Below are 27,995 nucleotides of genomic sequence, written 5' to 3'. Positions count from 1 at the left end.
CTTTGCATTTTGTGAAATTTGTAGTGAAAGTGTTCTTAAAATGAACAACATGTGCTAGGTCATCATCCGAGACTGCTATAACATGAAATATATGGCAGAATGCGAGTAAAACAGAGCAGGAGACATATAATTCTCTCCCAAGGAGTTTAGTCACAAATTTAATTAACACCTTTTTTTTTTTTTTTTTTAAACAAGTGTCTTCAGCATGGAAGCATGTCCTCTGGAATGGTGGCTGAAGCATGAAGGAGCATGCGAATGTTTAGCATATCTGGCATGTAAATACCTTGCAATGCCGGCTACAACAGTGCCATGCAAATGCCTATACTTACTTTCTGGTGACATTGTAAATAAGAAGAGGGAAGCATTCTATCCTGTAAATGTAAGCAACTTGTTTGTCTTAGCAATTGACTGAACAAGAAGTAGGACTGAGTGGACTTGTAGGCGCTGAAGTTTTACATTGTTATGTAACAAAAAAAAATCTGTATTTGTAATTTGCACTTTCACAAGGGGATTGCACTGCAGTACTTGTATGAGGTGAATTGAAAATTATTATTTCTTTTATCATTTTTACAGAGCAAATATTTGTAATCAAAAATAATATACACTTTGATTTTACTTATAATACAGAATACAATATATATGAAAATGTAGAAAAAACATCCAAAATATTTAATAAATTTTAATTGGTATTCTATTGTTTTCACAGTGTGATTAAAACTGTGATTAATTTTTTTGAGTTAATCGCGTGAGTTAATTGCAATTAACTAACAGCCCTATTTAGCATAATTCAGTATTCCATAGGGGAACCAGTGGCTGCTGAAACTAACAGTCTGGGTAAGAAAATGTCTGAAACAAAGGAACTACAGGAACTCACTTAAAGTTGTCCAGGTTAATGTTGTTTCAATGTTAAGTTGCTGATCAATTAGGGAACATGCTCGTTTAAAGTTGTGACATGCTCCCATCTAACGTTGTTTGGCAGCCGCCTGTTTTGTCCACTGCTTGCAGGAAGAGCAACCCATTGCAGCTAGCTGGTGGGTGGTTAGAACCAGGGTGGACCATCAGCTCCCGCTATCAGCTCCCCTCTCCCTTAAGTTCCCTGTGCAGCAGCTGTCCCTCCCCCCACTGCCATGTGCTGCTCCTGCCCTCTGCCTTGGAGTTGCTCCCAGAACTCCTGCTTGCTGTACGTGGGGAGGGCGGAAGAGGGGGGCTAATGTCAGGGTGTTCCCCCTGCTCCTGCACCCCACTTTCCCCATCTTCCATAGAGCGGGGAGGGGATGCAGGAGGGAGGGAGCTTCTAGGCAGTAGCTGCCGTCTCAGGTCTCAGCAAGCTGATTTAATTAACAAGGCAGTGTATTTAAGCCTGGGGTCAGCTACTTAAAGGGGAAATGCACATTTTTTCTCTCACACACAGGATGTGTGTCTCTGTCTGCCCTCCCTCCTTTCCTGCTGCCTTGCAGAGTGTTGTGAGAGTTAACCCTTGAGGGCTCAGTCAATTGCTAGTTCATTTAGCAGTAAGGCATTCCCTGGGAAATATCCCACCCTCTGACTCCTCCACCTCAACCAAGCTTCACAATCATCATCACTGTGTACCAGTATTAAATTGTTTGTTTAAAACTTATACTGCATGTGTGTGTATGTATAGTATATAAAATATAGTCTTTTGTCTGGTGAAAAAAATTTCCCTGGAACCTAACCCCCTCATTTACATTAATTCTTATGGGGAAATGGGATTCGCTTAACGTCGTTTCACTTAAAGTCACATTTTTTCAGGAACATAACTACAATATTAAGTGAGCAGTTCCTGTATAGACTGTGGTGCTGTCCATGTGTATTGATGCTGCTTGTTCACTTCCAGATGAAACTTTGACTTTCCTGAAGGGTGTTCCTGTGGATTTTGCGAATGAACATCCCTGATACCCTCAGCCTTCCTGAGATGGCAAGTCCGGCAGTCAGCCCAGACTCTTCCTCCCACGAGGCTCTTTCTTCTGTCAACTCTGCGCCCGCATGCTCCCCCACCTCAGATTCAGAGAACCTAAGCCCAGATGAGCTGGAGCTGTTGGCAAAGTTGGAGGAGCAGAACAGGTGAGGGAAGCTTAAAGTTCTAGTGTATCCTTGTTGCTGAGGAGGCCAAGGCCGATAGGTGGTAATTTATAATTCAAGGAGTCTGTATGTGCTGTAGTGTGCAATGTGTCATCACCTGTATCTGAACCGTAGTGTGAAACCACCAAAGAATAATACTGCTAAACTGCTCCAGCAATGTGTCTCAGCCCTGACCTGGAGGGATTGCCTCTTCAGGTGAAAGGTCAGCTTGGCCTGTAAGGCCCATACCATCCTTAGCCTCACTCCTGACTATCAGCAAGACATCAATTGTGACTGACAGTCTTGTGCTAGTGGCAAGCGTATGCAAGCTTCCTTCCCCCCACCAACAGATCACTTCAGAGATCCCCCTGCAGTCAGAAGATAAATTGTAGTGACCAAGAGTTTTTACTAAACTTGGTCACTTTTGCTTCAGTGATCTAGAAGTGAAAGGCGCCATATATTTCGGCCAATCACTTGAGTTACTCTGTCCAACTGATCTCACTCTTTCTGATGTTTCATCTATCTTGAGGTGCCTACCACTTGCTCCATGGTAGGTGTAGTTCCATTTGGGTAGCTGTTTACAGAAAACCTCCACCTCACACAGTGCATAGTGTCCACAGTAACAGACCAATTATCTGGTCTGCAAAACTGGGGGCTGAACATCTTTTCCCACTGTGCCTCTTAATCTGTAGCGTGAGGAAGTCATTTCACCGTTCTGTGCCTTGTTTTACCCATCTTGAAAATGGGGGATGATAATACTTACCTTCCCCAAAGAGGGGTTGTGAGGCTTAATTAGTTTGAGCCAAATTCTGCTCTTGGAGACATGCACCTGAGTCCCCTTAAAGTTGACAGATGTTACCTCTGCACATCCAAGGAATAAAATTGGTCTGTAGCATTTTTCCTGGGACAAAAGCTCTCTGGAAGGATAAAGGCAATGGCATCCCATTTCCTGATTAATATCTGCCTCATCTTCAGTTTCTGATGGGAATGATTCCGTTGTTGGTTCTATGTTTTTATAATACAAGTGAATGTGTTGTCTTTAACATCTGACCCAAACACGAGAGGTCTGGACGCTGGAAGTGTAAAGAGCCTTGCGCAGCTCAAGTTTGCAAAACAAAGGGGTAAGGGAAGGCATCAACTTCCCTGTGAGATGTGGGTGTTTCCACAGCTTGTTCTTTTTTAGAATGGGGAGACTTTAGTGTTTACACTCATGGTAATTTAACTCATGGCAGCTGGAACTTCTTTTGTCAACTGTCCCTACAAACAGTTGTTGATGATTCTCTGGGAAACAAAGCAAATAGCTGCATTTTAACAAAGCACAAGAATGTTGCTGAAAGGTTGTAATCTGCAGCCTGTTGGAGATAGGGATGTAAATATTGTTTTTAAAAGTTAACCGTGTACGTGTAAACGATTAAAATTGTATCTAGGGCTGTCAAGCGATTAAAAAAAATTAATCGTGATTAATCGTGCGATTAAACAACAGTAGACTACCATTTATTTTAAATATTTTTGGATGTTTACTACATTTTCAAATATATTAATTTTAATTACAACACAGAATACAAAGTATACAGTGCTCACTTTATATTTATTTTTGATTACAAATATTTGCATTGTAAAAAAATTAAATTGTATATTTCAATTCACCTCATGTAGGTACTGTAGTGCAATCTTTTTATCATGAAAGTTGAACTTACAAATGTAGAATTCAGTACACAAAAACCCTGCATTCAAAAATAAAACGTAAAATTTTAGAGCCTGAAAGTCAACTCAAACAAAAACAATGAGGAGTCTGGTGGCACCTTAAAGACTAACAGATTTATTTGGACATAAGCTTTCGTGGGTAAAAACCTCACTTCTTCAGATACATAGAGTGAAAGTTACAAATGCAGGCATTTTTTTATATATATATATATAAATGCCTGAGTGGACTTGTAGGCTCTAAAGTTTTACACTGGTTTGGTTTTGAGTGCAGTTATGTAACCAACAAAAATCTGCATTTGTAAGTTACACTTTCAGGATAAAGAGATTGCACTTCAGTACTTGTATGAGGTGAATTGAAAAATACTGTTTGTTTTTGTTTATTATTTTTACAGTGCATATATTTGTAATAAAAAGTAATATAAAGTGAGCACTCTGTACTTTTGTATTCTGTGTTGTAATTGAAATCAATATTGAAAATGTAGAAAAACATCCAAACATATTTAATACATTTCAATTAGTATTCTATTGTTATAAGTGTGATTAATCATGATTATTTTTTTAGTTAATCGTGTGAGTTAACTGCGATTGACACCCCTAATTATATCGTTTAACTGGTTAACCACTGGGGCTGGTGCGGTTGGGGTTGGGCCAGCTGGAGCAGCCCCAGGGCTGAGGTTGCTCCGGCCGGCGCAGTTGGGGTTAATGGTTAGAGCAGTTAACCTGTAAGACTAATTCTTACCGGTTAACCGTTTACTATTTTACTTCCCTAGTAGGAGATGGATGGAGTTAGGATCAGGAGTTCCCAAACTTTTTACTAAGATGACCCACTAACTGCATCTTGCCTTTTTTTCTGTGACCCACACAGGATCCAAATTCATGTGGGGCCCAAAATCATATGCCAGCATTCTTCTACTCCTCTGCCAGCTTCTCCTCATCCTTGCCCCACTGAGGAGGCACTTCAGCAACACACTCCATCTTGGCACTGCAACCCTAATCCCAGTCAGGTCAAAGCCAACAGACACAGATTCAAAGGCCCCAAAGGCCCCAAAGGCAGGGTTGGTTTGGAGTGGAAGGCCACCCACACTCACCCCGCAGCCAGGCCAAACCTGAGTGGCACTGCAACCCCATGCAACAGCTCACAACTCCCGGAGCAGGGAGCCAGGTTCACCCCCATGGGACAGGAGCTGCTCTGGTGTGAGCACAGGGTGGGCTAACTCTCTTATTCTCCTTCCCACCCACCTGGGGCCTTCTCGTGACCCATTAATGGGTTGTGACCCACCATATGGGTTAGAGGATCTGTTGAAGAGGACTTTATTAAAGTTATTTCCTTAAAGTATCTGCCAAGGACCATTTGAAATAACATCATGTGCTGCATCTTACCCTAGTAAAAGATGGTCCAGATAATCCTTGCTTCAAAAAAAAAAAAGAAAAATCCCATCTCCTGTGCTTAAATGCAATTTTCAAAGTTTAAAAATAATTAGTTTAAAACTTTGATCTCCACTGTTAAACTTGTAGTGGAGATGAGTTAAGCAAGTAATTGATTATCTTCTACTCCGCGTTGGCAAGAAGCATATCCTGCTAACAGGAGATTCTGACCAAGTGCCCAGCACTACACCCCACGAGAGCAAATGTGAATCCCTGTATGTGCACTCAGTATCAACACAGCACAATGGCCACGTTGCCAACCTGAGTTCCATCCCCAGGCCTCTTCTCATTCTCCAGGTGAGATTTTTTTTCTGAGTGTAAAATGAATGGTTTTGTTAGTGAGGTCTGTTCTGGTAAAACCATTCTGAGGGCACCAAAGTTGCTTTGAGGAAGTTCTATGACCAGTGTTATACAGGAGGTCAGACTAGATGATCACAAAGGTGCCTTTTGGCCTTGGAATCTGTGTCTGTTGGCTTTGCATAGTTCCAGCCCTGACCCTATAAATGCCATTTTCCTTCCTTTCATCATGAGTCGGAGGCTAATCTTCCCCCTGTAGCAGGAGGGGACTTTAGCAAACAATTCAGTCTATGATTCTCTGTCTCAAAGAATCCAGGCCACAAAAGCAAATGCTTCTCCTAGATCTCTGATTGCGCTATGGCAAGGATGCTGCTGGAGGAGGTTCCTATCAACAGGGTGACATCTGGGGGATGCAGTTTTTGGTGGGGAGGGGGAGGAATTACACAGTGTGAGGAAGAGGATGGGGGACACTGACCTTGCCAGGTACTGATCATCCTGTTTCCTCAGACTTTCCTCTCCCTGTTCCTCAGCAGCCCCTAATTTGATGACACTGAATCAAAAAATGGCAGACAATCTTGCCAACTGAACTTGAAAGCAGAAAGGTGCAGCTGTTGGTAGGATGAACTGATATTCAGAAAGGCACCAGATTCAATACTCTTTCCCATCTTTTAGAATGTCCCCTGAAACTATACTGTATCCCCTCTGCACTGAAACTGCCTCCATTCTGCTTCTCTCTGTGTCCCACTCAGCCCCATAATATGTCACGTTCTTTTCATTAAGAAGGTGACTTCTCTTAAAGTGACGAGAATTTTTAGAAAGGGAGACTCCTTTTCTGTTCAGGTTCATTGCTGAATTTAATAATATATTAAGAGTAACTATTAGTCTCAAATCAGGAAGTCACTCTACACGGCCCTAGCTTGTGCTGCAGATAACAAAAGCCACTTTCATTACCCATTTCTGCCCCAATAAGCATCGGACTCTGTAGCTCAGTTGTAGATTTCCTTTCCTCTCTGATTGCTCTGAGGGGGCGTACCTGGGTGTCCCTGAGCACATCCGATTTCTTAGTTGCTGAATGTTTAAAAGGAAACATGACCAGCTCTAAGCTCTATTGTCTGAGTGACTGGAGGGAAAATGCAGAATCCTGTTAAAAAATGATTCTGTCTTCAGATGAAATGGAAAGCAGAGGTCCTGTCTGCTTGTGGTGGCTGCAGATCAATGGTACTTCTAGCAAGAGTCAGGGGGTGATACCTCTGTTGTCCTGGCCAGATTACAAATTGGGTTACTGTATCTTCCATGCTTAAAACTCCCTGTGCAGTTTAATTTGTAGCTCATCTTCATTTCCTGTCCTAAACGGTAGCACAGTGTTGCTGTGTGCTGTTAAATACCTGCTGTGTCCCATCCCAGGGGTGGTAGCATTTCGCTGAAAGGAGAAGAGCTCTCTTCTTGCTTTGCCTTTCAGTTTCCTTGTAAGAAAGATAAGGTGGGTGAGATAATAAGACCAACTTGTGTTGGGGTGAGAGAGAAGCTTTCGAGCTTACATGGAGTTCTTCTTAAGATCTGGGAAATGTACTCAGTGTCACAGCTAAATACAAGGTGGAACAGATTGTTTAGCATAAGCAGTTAACACATTTCAAGGGACCATTCAAGGTGAAGTGGCCTGTTAACACCTCTCCAGTCATGGGGGGGGGGGGGGATAGGAGTTGTAATAAACCATAAATCCAGTGTCCGTTCAATCCATGATTTTTTTGTGTCTTGCAAAGTTACAAATTTGCTTAAATTTCCCAGACCCGAAGAAGAGCTCTCTGTAAGCACAAAAGCTTCTCTCTCATCAATGCAAGTTGGTCTTATTACCTCACCCACCTTGTCTCTCTAATCTCCTCGGACCAACGCAACTACAACAACACTGCATATGGTTTCTCTGTAAAACACTTCGGTATCTTGAAATGTAAGGCCAGTATTTCAGCTGATTTAAATTGCCCTGTTTCTATTGACTTCAGTAGAGCTATGCGGATTTACACCACATAGCCTGCAATTATATTAAATGGCCACGTGGTGGTATCATAAGGGAATAATAATTTAATGCTACAGTAGGCCCAGCCAGGGTTGGGGCCCAATTGTGCTAAGTGCCATGAGGGTGACCAGATACTAAGTGGAAAATATCGGGACCGCCGCAGGGGGGGGACGCCTTTTTAATTGTTACACTCACCCATCCAGGTCTTCGGCGGCAATTCAGCAGAGGGTCCTTCAGTCGCTGACGGTCTGCAGCGGCATTTCGGCAGCGGGTAATAAACCTTGCCACCAAAGACAGAAGCACCCGCCGCTGAAATGCCGCCGAAGACCCGGCCGGGTGAGTGTGTAAAAAATAAATAAATAAATAATAGCCCAAACCAAAATATTGGGACAAATGGCATCCCGACTGTACTTCAGTCGGGATGCAGGACAAACTCCTCAAAATTGGGACAGTCCTGGTTTTATCGGGACGTCTGGTCACCCTAAGTGCCATGGACATGGTGTGAAAGGACTCTGATTCTTGCTAATATCTCCTATATAAGGTCTCCAGACATCATGAGTTATCATAACACCCTGTAATCCAGGGTCATCACTTTCTGAATCATTCACCTTTTAGTCTGATACCTTCTAGTTTGATCTCTGCCCAAAGGCAGTTTTTTAAAGTTTTTTTTTTTTTAAGTTTGATCAGAATTCCTTCAGGCCAGGGCATGAGAGTTCAGCAGTGGAGCAAGAATACATAAAGCCACAGAGGAGTGTGGAAAGTATGTGCACTGATTAACTCCAGACTTCTGTTTTCCTAGGCAATTAAATGCAAAGGCCCTAGCATTAGGGTTGTCAGATCAAGGGCCCAGGAATAAGTGAACTTGGCTATGTTGTACATAGGCTGGTGTCAGTTATTCTTTCCCTTATGAAATGTAAACTTTAATGTGTTGTGTTCTAACAACATAACATTAAGGTTTACATTTAATCTATTTTTGAAAGTAGCAATGTGCTGAATAGCCCCTCCCCCCCAGCTAGATTAAGAGGGGTATCAAAACAGATTATTAAAGTGACTTGCAAAAGGTGACATGCTGGAGTTCACGTTGCCAATTAATTCTGACTGTATTTAAAGGTTGGTATCTTCCTTTGAAACAGAAGACAAGAAGGGTTAAAGAGTTTAAATTGGAAATTGACAGATTCTAAGATCCTCCCACAGGAGTACAGAGGGTTTGCCCTGGCCTCTGGTTGCACTCCTTACTCCTGGGGGAATTCTGCACCGCTGCACAATGCAGAATTTTGCAGAAATGAATGTTGTGCACGCAGAATTTCCTCCCCCTCCCCCCCCCCATGGGCTGCAGTGCTGCTAGCTGCCACTAGGGGCTGCTGGACCCAGCAGAGCTCAGCTCACAAATAGAAGACAAGGTGGGGGTGGGGGGAAGGGAACTGGAGGGTTCCCAGCAAGCCCTGAAGGAAGGAGGCAACGGTGCGCAGGAAACTGGGACCCAGCATCAGGCTGTTTACCCCTAGAGCGCAGGGATCCAGAGGGATAGAGGGTGTGAATGCCTGGGCTAGGGCAGGGCGCCCACAGCTAGCCTCTAGGGGGGCAGGCAGTGTGTGTGTCTGGGCTGGGGGGCGCAGGTTGCAACTGGGCTCTGAAGGGGAGAGGGTGTAAGTGTCTGGGGTGTGGGGGTTGCCCTACAGCTGGCCTCCTGGGGGTATAGGGTGAGAGAGTCTGGGCGGAGGAGGGGGTTGCGGCTGGTCTTTGAGGGGGTGTGAGTGTCTAGGCTGGGATGGGACATGGCTGGCCTCTGGGGGGAGGAGAGGTGTCTGGCCCCCTGGCTGGGCTCTGTAGGGGAGGGGGCAGAGAAACAGGAACTGCGTTGTTGTAGGAGTTTCTTTAACTCTCTACTCCTGGGGGAAAATTTGGTGTGTTTGTATTGTTACAGACATACTTGCTGAAATAATTGAATCTGGCTTGATTATGTAGTATTATTTTGCAAATAAATTTTGCAGAATTTTTTTTTTTTTTGGCGCAGAATTCCCCCAGGAGTAACTCCTGGTGTAAATTCCCTCTAAAAAAAGCTCTATTGCAAGTCTAGTTAAACTTTGTTCTTAAAAGATCCCCTACCAAAAAAAAAGTCTGTGTTCTATGATGGAATCTTTGAGTCCGAATCACTTCCTGAAACACACAAACTTGAACTCTTATTTTTTTTTTAAAATAAAATGTAATAACACATTAAATGCTCCCTCCTGTTTCTGCTTTTGCTGCAGAGGTTGGTGATTTTAATAGCTCTTCTTCCTGCAGAGGAGCTTTCTTTTTGGATAAGGAGTGTTAGCTCCCTGCATGTGATGTAGAGCACCGAGGGGACAGGCTTGCTCTGGTGGTCTTGCTGTGTGGCTTGGATGGTTGTTTGGTTGTTGCCCTTGTGGCTTTGCTTCGTGGAATCTGGGAAGGGGTGGCAGTAGCTCTGGTCTCACCATGGTAATGGCATCTCTTGCAGGCTGCTGGAAGCAGATTCCAAGTCCATGCGCTCCATGAATGGCTCCCGCAGGAACAGTGGCTCCTCCTTAGTCTCCAGCTCCTCAGCCTCCTCAAACCTAAGCCACCTCGAGGAGGACACCTGGATCCTATGGGGGAGGATTGTCAACGAATGGGACGAATGGCGGAAGAAGAAAGAGAAACTGCTGAAGGTGAGGAAAGAGGGCAGGTTAGCGAGAAATTGAGAGGCTGATAGCACAGACATCCCCACCCCCACCCTATGCTCCTTCCCAGCAAAACCTGAGATCCTTTTCAGGGTCAAAGGTGGTTTGATTTCCTCTGTGGCAAGTCCTAGGACAGGGTTAGAGCCACAAACATTCTTTCCCTACTCACCCCCATATCTATCGATCGCAATCACTAGTGAGAAGGGATGGATCCTCTTCAGGGCTCTCTGCAGCATCTCAAACCCTTGCCAGCAAGTGCATCAGCACAAGCTCATGCAGAGGATTGAACCCCACTCACCTCTTGTGGCACAAAGAGGGGCCATATAAAATACCAGGATTTTGAAACGTTCTCCCATGCTGCCTCATGATCTGCCATACCTTGCTTTTCACCAGGAGCTCATACGGAAAGGAATCCCACACCACTTCCGAGCCATCGTATGGCAGCTGCTGTGCAGTGCCACAGATATGCCTGTCAAGAACCAGTATTCAGAGCTGCTGAAGATGTCTTCCCCCTGCGAGAAGCTGATCCGGAGGGATATAGCCCGCACATATCCTGAGCATGAGTTCTTCAAGGGACAGGACAGCCTAGGCCAAGAGGTCCTTTTCAACGTCATGAAGGTAAGAAGGAGCCACCTGTAATGGTCACATTGGAGGGCAGTATCTAGCATATGAGCAGATTGTGTATGTGAGCCATGGCAGCATATGATGCAAGCACTGCACTCTCTCGAAGTGGGCTTGCAGTCGGAAAAGTGACTCAGTGGAAGATACATAAATTCCATTTCACTTTCTTGAATGCCAGGTCTGTGACAGAGTAAACTCTCATATGGGGTGGGGTTGAAAACCCCAAGCCCTGTAAGAAGCAAGTCTTATTAGGAAGTAGTCTGAAGAGAGTTTGTGCCTACCTCAGGTTAGGTTATGATCCATCTCATTTCACTCACTGTTAGAACAGGGGAGGGACCCCGGGCTATTAGTAGTCTTTAGCAAAGCATGCTGGGAGTCAGAGGAGTCTGGGCCCTAAAAAATACAGGTACTTCCTAGTCAGGAGGAGGGAGAGACAGTGCCAGAGAAAGGGCTGCTTGCTAAGGGAATGCTTAGAGGAATAACACCAGGCAGGGGACGCTATCTGAAGGATCTGGGAAGGTTAAACCTGTGGGTATGTACAGAATAAGGGGTTGGAGAGGTTCTCTTGTGTGAAGCCTGTATTGACTGTGTACCAAAGATGTTGGAGGGTCGATATCACTAAATACTTCAAGGGGACTGGGCTACGGAGCGCTCTCCAGAGAGTATCCTCCTCCATCTGTCGTCCCCATCATTTTCATAGTCCAGACCCATCGGTGAGAAGCTAGTGACAACTTCAGCCAGGGAACTCTCTTCCTCCAACCCCTCATATCCTCCCAATGATGATATCTGACAGGATGAGGAAGACTAGTATCCAGTTGGCTCTGCTGTAACTTTATGGGTCTTGCAGGGCTAACAGGAACCTGGGTAACTTGTCAGTTTCATCTGACCTAGGGAGATGGTGTAAGAAGGGACCATGTATACCAAGTTGTTCTTCTAGCTGTGAAGGCATATGAAATGAAAACACCCTATCGACTGCAAATCACTGCAGCTTGTTTTCCCCTTAAAACACTGAGTGTGGTTTTGCCTGTTAAAGACACAGTATGAAAGGGACATTCAAATAAGGAAAATGGGCTTAGAAAGAGGGGGCTAATAAAGCACCTGAGAAATGAGAGGCAATTTCCCTTTAATGTTTCTCATTGCAATCTCAGGACCTTTGCCACAGCCTCGGTGTCAGTTCTTATCTCTTGTTGCATAAATACATGGAGGACTGTATACAGTGGTTTAAAGCTCTTCAGTTTTCTCTGGTGAAATTATGGTTTTGGTGGCACATCAGCAAAGTGTCTCAATTATTAAATAATGGATGAAAGCACATCCATTCCTCTGGAATGTAAAGGTGTTGGAGTTTGAAGTCTTCTAAAGCACTTTGAGATCTATGATGAAAAGTGCTGTGTAAGAGCTAGATATTATCTCACCAAAAATGGGTATGCCCCATGGGCAGCCACAGTACAAACTTCCCCTGCCAATATGCTGCCTTGTTCTAGAAGGACTCTTGAGGGACTTCAGGGTCTTCCAGTCTCCATAGCCCATTCAGTGGTTGTCTCTGAGGCTCCCAATCAGAAGGTCAATTGCAATGATGGTTTCTGGGTGCACTGTAGTCTATGACAAACCAATTGAGCCCACAAACTCACTTCCAGTGGCCTCAACACCAATCTGAGACTTCTGTGGAAACATCAGAGTCCTGAAGGAGCCAATCCAGCTATGGGAGAACAAGCTGGATTCTGCCTCATGCCTCAACAGTATTGTTTGGTAAATTCCAACTGTAAAATCTCTGTTACTGGGGCCAAGGGTGGAGGCAGGGAGAACCCACTTGAACATCACCTCCCAGTGAGAGTTTGCAAGCACTGGTGGTTACAGAAATCTTAGTAAACTTAGTGCTGGGAATTGAGCAGTTGTGATCTGGAAGCCCTTGAGGGACAATAAATACAGCATCTCACATGTATAACGCACCAGTCTTCTTTCTGTCCTTTAGTAGCCATTTTTTTCAGCCCTACCTCCCAGAGGCTGCCTTGCATTCGTGGTATCACAAATGACACCTTGATCACAAACATACTGACCATTACCTGGGGGGGGCTTAGATAGGCTAGTAATATAAAGCTTTGTCTCCACATGCATTTCACAGCGATTCTCTTCAGCTTTCAGGTTGAGAGTCTGACTTTGAGCTGCTTTGCTATGCAGGCAGGTTTCTTCCTGTATTGGGACATAACTCCTCATTCTCATCAGTGGCTGTGAGTGGCCTGGCTTAAGGAGAGAACGGAATCCTTTAAATGTTAATGGGACCTAATCATTGATTATGGCCTTCAGCTTGTTTGTTCTTTTCTATTTAGTTTTTCTCATGTCTTTGAATAACTGTTGTGGGAAAGGCATAGATTGTCCCCACCCTCCATTGAAGTTTTCTGTGGATTTAATTTAAATCTGTAGTGATAACTTCATTACATTCCAAGAAATCAGTCCTTCTGCACCTGCAGAGAGAGAGCGAGTGCTATTTGTGCTATGATTCTGTGGCTGGACTCTCATTGGAATACATGTGGCTGCAGTGGGGGCATATTAGACTCTGTTAAATGTCCCATGTGTGTTTTGGCAAGTGCACTCTTTCTACCTAGTTGCTTTTCTGACAGTAACTGGCTGTTGATATAAGTTCTGTTTCTTATCAGACCCTGCTATAGACCGTTAATGCAGCTTTATGGTATTTAAAGCACTATGTTTGCTGGCTGCAGTCCCTGGGCACAGGAGAGCACATTGTAGGCAGGCAATTTAATCTGAGATACATTTCTCTGCACGTGTGTGGGCGGGGGGGGGGGGGGGGCTGCATAGAAATACTTAAGCTACTTCCAGGTCCTAAAAAGCAGTATCCTTTCCCAAGTTACTTCCTCTGGCCTCCAACCCCCATGACCCTTGGTTTTGTTGCTTTACTCCTTGCCCTTATGCTCTCTTCTAAGTAATTATCACTTGTGTCTTAGTATGTTCCGTCAGAGCTCTCTAGCTCCCCTTCAGGACTCTAGAGACCGTATCCCTGCCTGCTTCACACTTAAGCACTCTCTCTTCCAGGCCTATTCCCTAGTGGACCGTGAGGTTGGATATTGTCAGGGCAGCGCATTCATCGTGGGATTGCTGCTAATGCAGGTTGGTGTGAGTGGAGATCATATACCATGAGATTATGCAGCACCTGTCCCACCAAAGTTGCTAGCCCAAAGCTCTTCCCAATTCAATTAATTGCTGTGGAAATGCCACAGGATCTTTAACTTCCCCCGGAGACTTGGCAGAAGGGACTTGGTTTAATGGCTCACTCAAAGGACCCCTGCCGCTTACTGCACTGTCAATACAAATGCAAACCCTGGGACCAGAGTTAGTGACCTTCTGGACTATGAATGCAGCCAGTTTGAGCTGTGCTGACTCGTTTCTAGTTCTCTGCCATTTCTGGAAAGTGTCCTCTCTCAGGTGCCAGAGTGTCTTTATTAGGGAACAGGAATTTTCCATTGACATTGAGCATAAAATATGACATCCTTCCTGCATTTGTGTAACAAAGCAAAGCCTGTTTAAAAGCCCAAATCCACCACCTCACTCTGTGAAGCACATGCTGTGGAGGGTTTTAAGGAAGGACTTTTAAAGAAGAAAAGCTAAGTACAGTACTTGTTTTGTCATGAAGCTCTGCTGGAAATGCCTCTGAAACACTTCACAGGTGAATCAACACACTTAATGCATCTGGCCAGGAATTTAGATGCTTCCTCTAATAATCAGCAAACCACTTGGCAAATGTTTTGAATATTCCTTTGTTTCCTCGGTGCCTGTTTTGACCCTTATCTCACACTAGTGATCCCTAAAATTGGAATGGAAGGGGGTGGGTGGAGAAAAGTCATTGGGCCTCCCCTTCACCTTTTTAGAACCTCTCTAGATCAGACTAATCTGTTTATAAAGTCCAGCATAAATGTACTGTATGGTCTGTACAAATGACACGTAAAATCAATGTAGACCTACTGGGGAGAAGAGGGCCCAGCATGGCAAGGTACTAGTCAGTATGCGAGTGGGATTATGTAAGCAGTCGCTGGCTAAGCTATTTTCCTGCTGTTTCCACGTGATCACTGCCCAGAAGTGTCAGGAATCAAACCCAAATGTAACGCATTGTTCTACGTAAAGCTGCTCCACCTCTCGTAACAAGTGTTTGTCTGATCTATGTTAGAGCATCCTTCTGGGTCGGTTCTGTGCCAGGTTCTGTTGCGAGACTAATGTGGGATTTGTCTCGTTTTGTACCTGTAGATGCCTGAAGAAGAGGCTTTCTGTGTGTTTGTGCGACTGATGCAGGAATATCGATTACGAGAGCTATTCAAACCCAGCATGGCTGAGCTGGGCCTCTGCATCTACCAGTTTGAGTACATGCTGCAGGTAAATACAGCGAGGAGACCAGGGTGGTAGTAGCTTAGACAATGAGACCATGTGATCCAGAGCAGTAGCAGGCTAAGTATGGGGAACTGGCCAGTGGTTTCTTTGTGCAAATAATGGTCTGTGAATCCAGGCTGGAGAAGTCTGGTTCCTTTCCAGATTCCCCTGGGAGTGTTAGAGAAGACCGGAGCAGCTAATGGAATTGGTTCCTGCAATGGAGTCCTTAGCTCTGATAGTTGAGAGCCTCCTCTGGCCAAGAGACTCCCATATCCCAGAGGGGATGGTGGGACCCAGTTGGCTGTAATTATCAGCGGTAGTAAAACGTCTGCTGTGTCTTTCTCATATTCAGGAGCAGCTGCCTGATCTGAACATCCATTTCCGCTCCCAGAGTTTCCTCACCTCCATGTACTCGTCGTCCTGGTTTCTCACCCTCTTCCTCACGACCTTCCCTCTGCCTGTGGCCACTCGAGTGTTTGACATCTTCATGTATGAGGTAAAGTGCTTTATACCAGGACGACTGGGGGCATGAGCATGGGCTCACAGGGATTTCTGATATTGCTTTTCTCAGTGCAGTGTTCAAAGGCAACGATGCCAGCATCTGGGAGGGATTAATTGAGAACAAGATAAATCATTTAAAAAAGACACAGCTGCATTTTCTGCTTGAATAGAAGAACCTCGTTAGATCTTGCTTAGGCTGCCTTGTAAAATAAAAAAGGGGTTTCCCTGCTACACAGTGCTTGACGTGTTTAAAAACCTGGGTCCCGATTTTCTTTTTTCCAATGACACTGAGATCCCAAACTCCCATTGAATCTTTCATTCCTGGGCGACTAGATGAGATTACACTGAAAATCAGCAATGATTAGCCCTGATGGACCAGCAAGGGGAACAGCTTAGTGGCAGGAGCCGCATTTCACCCCTCCCCACTGAGTCTGGCCCTATTAGCAGAAGTATCCGGGGGGGGGGGGTAAATTGGAGTCATTTCTATGCTAGCGGTGGCCAAACTGCAACACATGGAGTTGTGGGGAGATAGGTCCTAGTCAGCCGTCTTAATCCAAGGGGTCTGGCTAGGGTGACCAGACAGCAAATGTGAAAAATCAGGATGGGGTAGGGGTAATAGGAGTTTATATAAGAAAAAGACCCCAAAATCAGGACTGTCCCTATAAAATCAGGACATCTGGTCACCCTAGATCTGGCTGACCAGACCTGCACTCAGGATGAGATATTTGCATATGCCCATTTTCTGCAAGTTAGTTGTTTGTCCTCCCTGAGCCTGGCAAGTCGCCTTTAGGGACCATTGAGCTGGTCAGAGTTTGGGTTCACCACACAGTATGTGCAAATTTGAGATGTAAGCTTTAACTTGTAGCTGATCCTAAGGAAACTGACACAATTTTCCCCCAGTGTGGCTTTTGTGTGACTCACAAGAAATTCAGGGCCTAATTCTCAGTTATGCTAAAGGCCCCTTTATGTGGCTCTGGCAGTGAAGTTCCTGTGTCATTATTGCTCTGGCAGGGTAAAGGGAGCTTAGTGTGGGCATAAATTACATTTACTTTAAGGCTCTTTTTATTGTCAGAGTGATGTCCGGGCCTGTTTGTAAATGAGAATCAGGCCTTGGGTGCCCTGTCCTCCTCCTCTCTGCAGCCCAGAGCTTGGGCACCTAATTTTTATTGCACTCTCAAATGCCACATGAGCCTTGTGTCTGGGGCTGAAACTTCTCTGTGCTTTGCCATAGGGTCTGGAGATCGTCTTCCGTGTGGGGATGGCCCTCCTGCAGTTCAACCAGACAGAGCTGATGCAGCTGGATATGGAGGGGATGTCGCAGGTCAGAGCAGCTCCACATTGCACTCAAACTGCCCTCTAGGGAGGGGTTTATACTTCAGCCATGCAGTTGTGGTAGAAAGAGCCTCACCAAATTCACGGGCCATTTTGGTCAATTTAATGGTCATAGGATTTTAGAAATCCATAAATTTCGTGATTTCAGCTATTTAAATCTGAAATTTAGTGGTGTTGTAATTGTAAGGGTCCTGACACAAAAAGGAGTTGTGGAGGGGGGTTGCAAGGTTATAGTACAGGGGGATTTGTGATACTGCTACCCTGATTTCTGCGCTACTGCTGGTGGCAGCACTGCCTTCCGAGCTGGAGAGCGGTGGCTGCTGGCCAGGAAGTAAGGGTGACATGATATGGTATTGCCACCCTTACTTCCATGCTGCTGCTGGCGGGGGGGCTGCCTTCAGAGCTGGGCGCTTGGCCAACAGCCGCTGCTATCCAACTGCCCAGCTCTGAAAGCAGTGCAGTAATAAGGGTGGCAATACCGCGACACGCCCCCTCCTAAAATAACCTTGCAATGCCCCTGCAACTCCCTTTTGGGTCAGGACCCCCGATTCGAGAAACTGTGGTCTCCTCAGTGAAATCTGTATAGTATAGGTTAAAAGCACACAAGACCAGATTGCACGGGGGGGAGCCAGATTTCACAGTCTGTTGTGTTTTTCATAGCTGTGAATTTGGTAGGGCCCTACCCATAATCCTGTTGAGCTCTGATTGGCTGGCCATACCCAGTGTATAAATAGAAGATGCCCAGTATAACTCCCAAGGTCAGCCCATTTCCTAGTGACTGGCCCATGCATCAGCACAGAGTGGTCTGGAGCTCTTGTGGTGTGACATTGTTCTGTGTAACACTGGTGTGCTTCCACCCTTGAAGAGGCTCATCCTGCCATGCATCTGAAACTCAGTGGGCCAGGAGTCTGAGCAGCCTCTCTTACATCCTGCCACCCTCTAGTCCCAGTCTAGCCCAGAACCTGAGTCCAGAACTTTGTGAAAAGTGAGTTTAAGCAACTTCTGCAGGCAGTCTCCTTTTTCCTCAGGCACAATTTCAAAGGTGAGATGTGAAAGAATCCCCAATAGATATTCTCACTTTCCAAACAGTGAAATAGTTGCCTGCAATGTGTAAGATTTATCCCAGCAGTGCCATGCACAGGGTTAATCTTACAGCCCTGTAACTGTGACTTTTGTTCTGCTTAGACTGCAGATGATGCAGTACCAACCTCTTGGCTGCGTGGGACCCACTGCTGAGTCCAAGCAGTTGGTGGGAAGGGCGAATAAAACAATTGCATCACAAGAGAATGCATTACTGTGTTAAATATAATTGGGCTTTGTGAGCCTGGCCCAACAGCAGTTACAGCTTTAACTCGCTGTGCTGTCCATGTCATGCACCAGACAGAAGGTGAAGAAGTGCTTTCAGGCCTGCTTAGGTTGCAGTGATTTTCCTTTCAGTCCCCCTGCAGCCTGGGCACTATGAGGCATAACTTTGTTATTCTGTTGGATTTGAGATGTCCCGAGACCAAACACATGAACATCCTCTGTGTGTTTGGAACTGACAGTATTAGATAAGCTCCTGTGCCTGCCTTGTGCAGGAACTCAGAGCCTACAAGTCATGTCATCTGCCTGAGCCTCAGTTTCCCCTAACTCACCCCTCTGGTGTTAAGATAAGAACTATAAAAATGCCAAGAGTGGTGCGTTGTCCAGGCTGCCCTGTCAGCAGGAGCCTGTCCATGATCCTGGGCCATAAATGGGGGAAGGGGTGTAATCACCTCCAGAATTCCTAGAAATACCCTCCTGTTTTTCTCTTCCCTCCCCTCTTACTGACTCCAGCCATCCAGCTTCTTCTCATGCAGCTGTGCTTCCCACCCTTTTCCCTGGCTGCTGAAGCTGGAACTTTGGAGACTTTTCAGATACTGAACATACCCAAGTGCTGCTCAGAAAGAGTCCCACATTCCACAGGTGCACTTGAAACACTCAGGTCTGAAACACCAAGGTGTAGTCACTAGTAAGAGACTTCTAGTGATTGCTCAAGAGGGTCAGAAACAACTAGAGTTGAGGTAGCGCAGGGAAGGCAAGTTGCTGGGCTGTCTGCTCTGGCTTGAGAGGGGAAGCAAGTACAGAATGAAGAGGATGGGAGGAGCTTTGGGGAGAGTGGGTAGAATTTATTAGAGTGCTCAAAAGGGGCTCAGAGAAATGCATCCTGCCTTCTGCTCCCTTCCCACAGTATTTCCAGAAGGTGATTCCTCATCAGTTCGACAGTTGCCCGGACAAGTTGATCCTGAAGGCATACCAGGTCAAATACAACCCCAAGAAAATGAAGAGGTAAGTTTGCTCCCTCACCCTGTGAAAGATCCTAGACAGGCGACTGGCAGAAAAACCCCTCCCTGGTCTGTGCTGTTTCGAGGATCCTGCACTAGACTTAAGCGGGAGGACAGGGAACGGAAAGGGAGCGTGCATTGCGGGCTCTTCTAGGTATTCTTTAGAGCCACACAGCAAGCAGCAGTGGAAATAGAGAAGAGATGAGTGAGTGCTGTGCGGGAGGACTCACTAATAACAAGGGAATTACTGCCTTCTCTGACAGCAGGTCTGATGGGCTTGTGGGAGGCCATGAAAGCTTTCCCGCACTATAGAGACAAGGCAGGCTGATGGCAGCAGAGCTGCTTGGCCTTGGCAGGGACTCTGGCTTTGTTAGGAGTTGGGGGGGCATTTTGTGTATCCAAGGAAGTGGGTATAGCTCCTACCCCAAACTTCCATCTCCTGCTGTGCAAGCAGGGGATGCTATGACCTCCTGCCTTCCTCTCCTGGAAGATAGAAGCCTGCAATTTGAATCTCTTAAGTGGGGACAGTCATCCTGACACTTGGTACAAAGGAGGGTGCAGAAGTTGGAAAGATAAAGATCAGGCAAAATTGGCCTATTCCAATTTTTCTTGTAGTTCAGTTAAGGGACTAGTTACTTCCTACCCCCGTGGTAGCCTACAGTAGCTGGTCTGCCTTATTGTAAATTGACCAAATGACTAGTGCCCTTCAATCAGGCTGGGTCTTCCCAGCTCTGACAGTACTGTGTAGTGAGCAAAACTGTCCCTTTCCCCAAAAGATGGGACAGAAAGGAGAATCCCTTTGGGAGCACACAGTACTGAGAGACAGATTGTTATCCAACAGCAGAACCATGAAACCTAGCCAAAGGGTTCAATCGGGGGCAGGGGAGGATTGCTTGGAGAGATGAGTTTAAGGAATGGTATTGGGGACACTCATAGGCACACAAGCTCTCTGTTCCTCTTGTGCTGCTGCTCACTCCTCACCACAAATCCTGATCCTCGGCCTGTGGCCGCCCACTGTGCTGCTCATCAGCTGATCTGGATGCCAAGTTCTCTGGGATTGTGGCTCCAACTGAGGAGCAAACAGTAGGAGCTGAGGATCGGAGTGTGTCAGTGGTAGGTCTTTAAGTTGATTACAAGTGTGTAAGACCTCAGCCATGCAGCTAGGGGACTTAAAAATAGAATACTTGGGTGAGGCAGTGTGTTTGTAAAAATCAGCATATATGTAAAACCCCCAATCCAGGGTCACTAATTTGCCCCATCATGCCCAGAAGCTTCAATATGTATGGCCTGTTGCTGCATGGGCCTCAGCACAAGGCAGTGCAGGGGAGTTGTGGTGTCAGCCTAGATTGTTAGCTCCTGTCCTTTGCAGGTGTACCCACTGACCCTGAGCACTCTGCTGGGGGGAGGGGGTGTGTGGGTCTGAAGCAGGTTTGATCCAACCTGGCTTGCATGTCTGTCTCAGGCTGGAGAAGGAGTATGCTGCAATCAAAAACAAAGAGATGGAGGAGCAGATTGAGATCAAAGTAAGTCCTTTCTTTGCTCCATGCCCTCCTTGCTCTAGTGTTGTCTGTATCACAGCAGCACACAGAGGGAAAGGTTATGGGAGCCACCTTAGTTTAACTCTGAGAGCTCATCAGATCACTGCCTCTAATGCTTCTTATTGGTACTCCAGCACCGTTATCCAAAGCTAGACCTGTAGGGACAGAGATTACAGCTTTACAGACCTTTTCCCCTGAAAAAAATCCCATATGCTTATAAGAAGCACAACACAGATGCTCCCCTCTCCCATCTGACCTTTCACATTTGTGTAGCTAACTGCACTTGGGCACTGAAATTTCCACAGCAACTTCAGTCAGATGCCCCCTTCATTTTTTGTGTGGTGATGCTGCATGCTGTTAAACAGCTGCCATGTTCCACCCCAGAGATAGCTGCACTTCAGAGATGAGTGAAGTGATCTCTATATATACTGTCTGGGTTCCTAGGGAATGAAAGGCACTATGTAAATGTAAGAGATTACTCCTCCTTCATTCTTATGGCTGAATTTGGAGCCTACCCCAAAGCACTGGCAAAGGGTTTTCTGCACCCCAGAAGTTCTCTTTAGGTCTCTGGTCCATCACTTGCTGTGATTTCAGTCTCTTCCCAGTAGAGGGCAGACCCAACCTATTTAATAAGCCCAGGCTTGCATACAGGAAGCTCCTGTTGATGTCTCGCTTCTTCCTCTGCAGAGGCTCCGGACTGAGAATCGCCTCCTGAAGCAGCGGATCGAGACCCTGGAGAAGGTGAGAGGCGTGCCGGGCCGAGTGCGAATCCACCTCCTCCACTTCCAGACTAGCTTGGCTTCCAAAAACGAGGCCTTGCACAGCCGCTTGTCCCAGCTCACTATCAACGTGCCCAGGAAAGGCAACCATTAGGTCAGGCCATGTAGGCCACATCATAAGCTCACACCACTGCCTGGCATGTCAGTCTAAAGCACTGTCGACAATAGTGATGGCTCCTAAAGGAAAGCTTTGGAGCCGGGTCAAAGGGCAGGGACTAGATATACTGTCAGGGTGTTCAAATGTCTTGCAAGCTGGATGAGATGCTAAAGCACTTTAAATCTTACTTGCCAGGTCACTGAACAGATGCTTAGATTGTTGTTTGTTTGTTTGTTTTTAAATCTTCAGCTGCAGAATAAAATGTATCGAGCCCAAGTCGTGAAGATATGCTGAGGTCACTTGTAAAAGGGTATCTCTGGAACTGAGCAGAGTGCCTGATTTCTTTTCCCATATGGCATTGACCATACTTTGGTGTGGCTTTTAAAACTTATTTACCTGGCCTGCAATTGATTTGAATGCCCTGCCCTTGAGTTTTGTACCTCAGCCTCTAATTCTGTCACTCAGCCTCACACTGTAAAATACTTCAAACTACTTAGTTCTTGTGTAAAAAAACTTACAAAATGGATTTAAATAAAGCTTAAAAGGAAAATCTACAGAACCAGAGAGAATCCCTGATTACCTTAAGGCTTCCTGGCTCCATGCATGACCAAGGGTCATCTACCAGCCTATCCACACTGCTGTCCTGCACTCTGGCACTATAGTCCTGATCTTCAGAGGTGCTGAGCACCTGCAGCTCCCATCCACCTCAGCAGGTAAACGTGAGCATTCAGCACCTCTGTAAAATCAGGCCCTAGATGCTAGGTCCTCTCTCTGACAGCACTTGCCAAAATCAAGTATTTAGTATCATCTTTCCAGGTGGTAAGGACTCTGGCTCTCATGGATTTTCCATTGCTAATTACTACAATCTTGTAGGACATCACTGAGAACATCTTCAAGGTCTGCAGGCAGCATATGGCCCTAAAGTCTGTCATAGCAGCTCTCTATCCCCCTGGAACTGAAGGGTTCAGACCCAGCTAATCAATGGCAGGTTTATTGCTGGTGAACATAACGAGCAATTAGCCTTCTATCAAGGGAGACACTTGTTGGACAAATTCCTGTACAGATTTGGAGTGGCTTCTGGCAGGCTGCCACTGTTTGCAACAAAAGGTAGTCAGGTGAAAAAGTTTGGACTCCCCCGCCCTAGCTGATCTGGAAGACTTCTCTTCTTGGGTACACTTATCTCACTGGGCTCTGCTGGGTTCTCTTCCTGCTGCTAAGTCTTGCTGTCCTGTGTGCTTCTAGCTGTGGTTGGAGCGCTTCTGCAATGACCTTGTTATTGTCGTGTCTTTTTTTTTTTTTTCTTCTTTCCTTCTCCGTCTTTCCTTCCCTGTCTGGATCTCCACTAGGAGAGCGCTGCCTTGGCAGATAGACTGATCCAGGTACTGTAAACCCTTTATTTTCATCTCTCCTTTCTTGGTTTTACATTTCAATCCAGAAACAAAACAGCTGCACCCACTCTGTGTGTGATTTGCATTTGCTCCACTTCTTTTTATACAGGGTCAGAGCAGAACTCCCACACCAGATTCAAAGGGTTACAAGTGCATCCTTCCTTTATCACAAAGTTTAAGTCCCCTCTCCCACCAAAGACCTCTGAAACACATATTCAAAAGAATTTTTGAGACCAGAGCCTCAGTTGCTATAAATCAGCAAAGCTCTATTAAAATAAAAGGGCCAGATCCCCACTGGGTGTAAATTGGCATCGTGTTACTGACTTCACTAGAGCACTTTCAGTTTATACTAGCTGAGGATCTGGCCCTTGATCTTTAGACAGACATTCATGGAGTGGGCCCCTACGGAAATTATTACAGCCTGACTAGATAAGGCAGGCAGAGTGTGGGTGAAAAGGACTATCCTTGTTTTGCAGCTGGGAAACTTGGTGAAGTGACTTGTCCAGGGTTCCACAGCAAGCATGGGGCTAGGGTGGGAATTGGCACTCAGACCTCCTGAGTCTTCAGCCGCAAGACCATTCTTGCTGCTTAACTGACATCACACTGTAAGTTATGCATGTTGCTAGTCTTCAGCCAAGCATTGAGTAGGGCAGAGAAGGTAATTCTGACAGCCCCAGAGCTGGCCCCTCCACATCAGCCAGGAGCCAGGGTCAGGTGTGGGAGGGCAGTATATGGGCAGCACTGTCTGCTATACCTGGCTAGAAGATTCTAGAAATGTCCAGCTGCTGTAAAGCACATTAGGGTCCCTTTAACCACTGGAGCACAAGGGTGGGAGTGGGGAGTGCATCCTGTGATCTGTTGTAGCAAACCTGAACAAAGTGGGTCCCTGCTATAACTGTGGTTCCTGCAGGGCTTACCACTGTAAGTGTGCCACTAGCGCAGTAAGATCTAAAGTGCCCTGCAGGGGCAGGTGGTTCTGCCTCAAATTGTTTCTATATAAATCCATGGTACGCCCCCATCTTGAATACTGTGTGCAGATGTGGTCATCCCATCTCAAAACAAGATATACTGGAATTGGAGAAGGTACAGAAAAGGGCAACAAAAACAATTAGGGGTATGGAACAGCTTCAGTTAATCACACTGGGACTTTTAAGAGATGACTAAGGGAGGATATGCTAGAGGTCTAGAAATTCATAACTGGTGTGAAGAAAGTAAATAAGGAAGTGTTATTTATGCTTCATAACACAAGAACTAGGAGTTACCAAATTAAATTAATAACTGGTTTAAAACAAACAAAAGGAAGTATTTCTTCACACAATACACAGCCTTTGGAACTCCATGCCAGAGGATGTTGTGAAGGCCAAGACGATCACAAGGTTCAAAAAAGAACTAGATAAGTTCATGGAGGATAGGTCCATCAATAAAAATCAACAAAGAGTCTTGTGGCACCTTATAGACTAACAGACGCATTGGAGCATAAGCTTTCATGGGTGAATGCTATTAGCCAGGATGGGCAGGGATGGTGGCCCTAGCCTCTGTTTGCCTGGAGCTGGGAATGGGCGATGGGATGGCTTGATGATTACCTGTTCTGTTCATTCCCTCTGGGGCCCCTGGCACTGGCCACTGTCAGAAGACAGGATACTGGGCTAGATGGACCTTTAGTCTGACCCAGTGTGGCTGTTCTTTTGCAAGGTGGGTCAACTCTTGTGTATGCAGTATACAGCTCCCAACTCTTTAAGCAGCCCTTGCATGGCATTATTACCCTTCTCCCCTGCCTCCTACATGAAGGAGCAATGAGCCTTGTTTTACTATATGTCCTAGTCAACTCTAGTTAATAGCGGTCATTGGAGCAGTGTGATGAAGAGGAGACCTATAATGCTGTGCGACGTGGGTCGGGGAAGACTCTAACTTTGATACCCATCGCCCCTGCCGCCTAGAACTAGAAGATGGGAAGGACCCTAGCTGTGCCTCACTTCAATCAAAACAAATTCAGGGTTGGAAATGCCCACTTCACCCCATGATCCCCACCTGCAGTCACTAGGGGGGTCTGCATTGCCATCTAAACAGTGGGCCAGGGTCTTCAGTGCAAAACAGATAAAGGTGGGGCAATGGAAGCCACTGGCTAACAGCATGAGACTTCTGAGGCCAACTTCCTGATTGTATTTGCAGCTCCCAGCTTTGCTGCTTCTATGGAGGCCATGAGTGAGAGCCTCTAGAACATGCTAGTATTAAAAGTAGCTGTGGGATTAGCACAACCACTTATGTGCATTAAGTATGTTGCCTAAGCCAAAGGCATGAAGCTAAACTACTACAGCTTAGTCTCCACACTAGTTTTACTCAAGGGGTGATACTAAACCAGTGCAAACCCCTGTGCAGGCACTTAAATGTATGTAAACCTGGTTTGTATCAACTTAGCTTAAGTCAGTTTCTTCCTGTTTTAAGCTATATTGACAAATTGGGTTTGAGTTATGTTTTATGAGTGGCTACATAACGGGTTTGCACGGATTTAACTGAAGTGGGTTTAGTTAAACTGGTTGAGGACACTGAGGAAGGTGTTCACAGGAGCAGGGCTGCAGCTCTGTGGGGAGGGGGAAGTAGACAGGGTAAGGGGGCCGAGGCTGGGGCTACAGCTAGGAGTGGGTCTGGGGCCAGAGTTGTGGCCAGGAGTGGGGTTAGGAGCAGAGCCGCAGCTGGGTCCCCAGCTGGGGGTGGAGCCATGTCAGGGGCAGGCATGGGGCTGGGAGCCGGGGCTGCAGCTGGGATCAGGGCTGGGTGGCGCTCCCTCCTTGCCCCCTGTGTGAGGTTGGCCTGGCCTGCCTTGCCCCCATGAACATTCCTCTGTGCTCCCCTAAGGGGGAACAGCCCGGAGTTTGGGGACTTCAGATCTAAGACAAGGGACAGCAGATGAATACCAGCCAACAAAGCAGTACAAGAAAACAGTGAGACAGTACTGGACAGCCTGATAGGCAGTGGGCTCAGCACACCAGCAGTCTCCCCAGTGTCAAGGGTTTTGTAGAATTGTAGCAAAGGAGTGTTTGAAGGAGGACAGTGGCTTTGTGGGCATTTACGGAGAACTCCTCCCAAGCCTGGGGGCAGTGGGGGAGAAAGGGGTTTGTTGTAGTGATCCCACTCAATTTTGGTTGTGTACAGACAGCCTCAGCTAGGGCCACATTCTCATTTACTCCAGCACCCTTTTACACCACTGATTGTGCTCACTTCACGCTGCCAGCACGGTGTTCAGCAGAGTCAGCCCCATTAGCTCTTCTTAGCTAAGAACTCTCCCTCTTCTGGGGTAGCACAGCAGTGGGGAGTCTGTCGTGAGACCATTGGGCCACCCTTGCGGAGAGGGAAGGCAGGGTCATAGACTCTAAGTCAGATCATGAAAAGTGTGGCTCTTGGCCAGAGGAAGATAAAAATCCCAGGGCAGTTTTCCTGGGCAGTGTGTCTCAGTGAAACTAAACAAACCCAACCAGAATGACTCTTGAATTACAGCCCTCAGCCCCAGTGCATCCCTCAATGCCAAGTGCTCTGCCTCAGCGAGGGCTTGCTTAGGAGGATCCTCGGTTGGAGGAGACCACTATGGCTTCCCTCACCTGGGAGGCTGTAACGATGCTGGTTCTGGCGGGACCCAACTGAGAATACCAATTCAGGACAAATTGCTTAAAACAGGGCAGTTACAGCCCAAGGCTGGGGTTTTTCCACCTCTAAGGCAAGGCAAACCAGCCAGCCAAAAAGGACTTTGGTCTCACCCCATTGGCTAACCACATGTCACACAAGTAATTCCCTTAGACACTCCAGTTTCCCAGTATCACCACCAGTGCCACTCATTGTGGGGACAAATGGTTATGAAAACCAATACCCCAGTAAAAGAAAAAAGGTTCAATCCCAAAGGACTAAGCCCCAGACCCAGGTCAATATACAAATCAGATCTTACCCACAAGTCACGCTGTTGCCAATCCTTTAGAACCTAAAATCTAAAGGTTTATTCATAAAAGGAAAAAGATATAGATGAGAGCTAGAATTGGTTAAATGGAATCAATTACATACAGTAATGGCAAAGTTCTTGGTTCAGGCTTGTAGGAGTGATAGAATAAACTGCAGGTTCAAATCAAGTCTCTGGAGTACATCCACAGCTGGGATGGGTCATCAGTCCTTTGTGTAGAGCTTCCATATGTAGCAAAGTCCCTCCAGAGGTAAGAAGCAGGACTGAAGACCAGATGGAGATGAGGCATCAGCCTTTTATAGTCTTTTCCAGGTGTAAGAATACCTCTTTGTTCTTACTGTGAAAAATTACAGCAAAATGGAGTTTGGAGTCACATGGTCAAGTCCCTGCATACTTTGCTGAGTCACAAGGCATATCTGCCTTCTCTCAGTGGGTCAGTTGTATGGCTGATGGTCCTTAATGGGCCATCAAGCAGGCTAGGCAGAGCTGACACCAACTTGTCTGGGTGTTACCCAGAGGCATAGCAGAAGTTTGAAATACAGACAGTATAGAGCCAATATTCGTAACTTCAACTACAAAAATGATACACATATACAGATAGCATAACCAAAACCAGCAAACCGTAACCTTGTCTTAGACACCCTATTTGACCCCCTTTATACAAGATTTGGTGTCATTACAGGACTTTGGTTGCAACTATGATCTATATGGTCCTAGTTCATGTCAATAACTTCACGGAGGCCCAGCTATCAGTGCCATCTCCTATCAGCTTAGCAAGCCACAGCTCCCAGCTCCTTACCCTGGCAGGCTTTCAAGGCCAGCTTCCTCCATTGTGCCCAGAGAAGAGGTTTAACCCCTTCCTGCATGTCCCACACATCCATGTCACATGTGAGGAGAGGTTTGAACCAGGAGAAGGGGCAGTGGG

The 27,995-nt window shown here is 46.1% G+C and overlaps 1 protein-coding gene across 7 annotated transcripts in view; it reads left to right on the top strand.

The window, feature by feature from the left end:
• Window positions 1-27,995, top strand: part of EVI5L (ecotropic viral integration site 5 like) — a 72,688-nt gene that overhangs the window by 14,582 nt on the left and 30,111 nt on the right. For 3 of the 7 annotated variants that reach the window (XM_005296059.5, XM_065575490.1, XM_005296058.5), the window contains exons 2-12: window positions 1,856-2,082; window positions 9,996-10,185; window positions 10,591-10,815; window positions 13,864-13,938; window positions 15,070-15,195; window positions 15,542-15,685; window positions 16,922-17,011; window positions 19,232-19,329; window positions 20,788-20,848; window positions 21,551-21,604; window positions 23,086-23,118. In XM_005296059.5, coding sequence (XP_005296116.1) covers window positions 1,901-2,082; window positions 9,996-10,185; window positions 10,591-10,815; window positions 13,864-13,938; window positions 15,070-15,195; window positions 15,542-15,685; window positions 16,922-17,011; window positions 19,232-19,329; window positions 20,788-20,848; window positions 21,551-21,604; window positions 23,086-23,118 — 1,278 coding nt within the window. In that variant the 5' untranslated portion in view covers window positions 1,856-1,900. Of the gene's footprint in view, window positions 1-355; window positions 380-1,855; window positions 2,083-7,719; window positions 7,853-9,995; window positions 10,186-10,590; window positions 10,816-13,863; window positions 13,939-15,069; window positions 15,196-15,541; window positions 15,686-16,921; window positions 17,012-19,231; window positions 19,330-20,787; window positions 20,849-21,550; window positions 21,605-23,085; window positions 23,119-27,995 lie in introns of those variants that run through there. The other 4 variants (XM_065575491.1, XM_005296060.5, XM_005296061.5 and 1 more) reach the window with 4 other exon arrangements.

Source organism: Chrysemys picta, chromosome 22 (genome assembly GCF_011386835.1).
Source record: "Chrysemys picta bellii isolate R12L10 chromosome 22, ASM1138683v2, whole genome shotgun sequence".
Lineage (NCBI taxonomy): Eukaryota > Metazoa > Chordata > Testudines > Emydidae > Chrysemys > Chrysemys picta.
The sequence above is the reverse complement of the archived record's forward strand: the minus strand, read 5'-3'. Positions and strand labels throughout refer to the sequence as shown.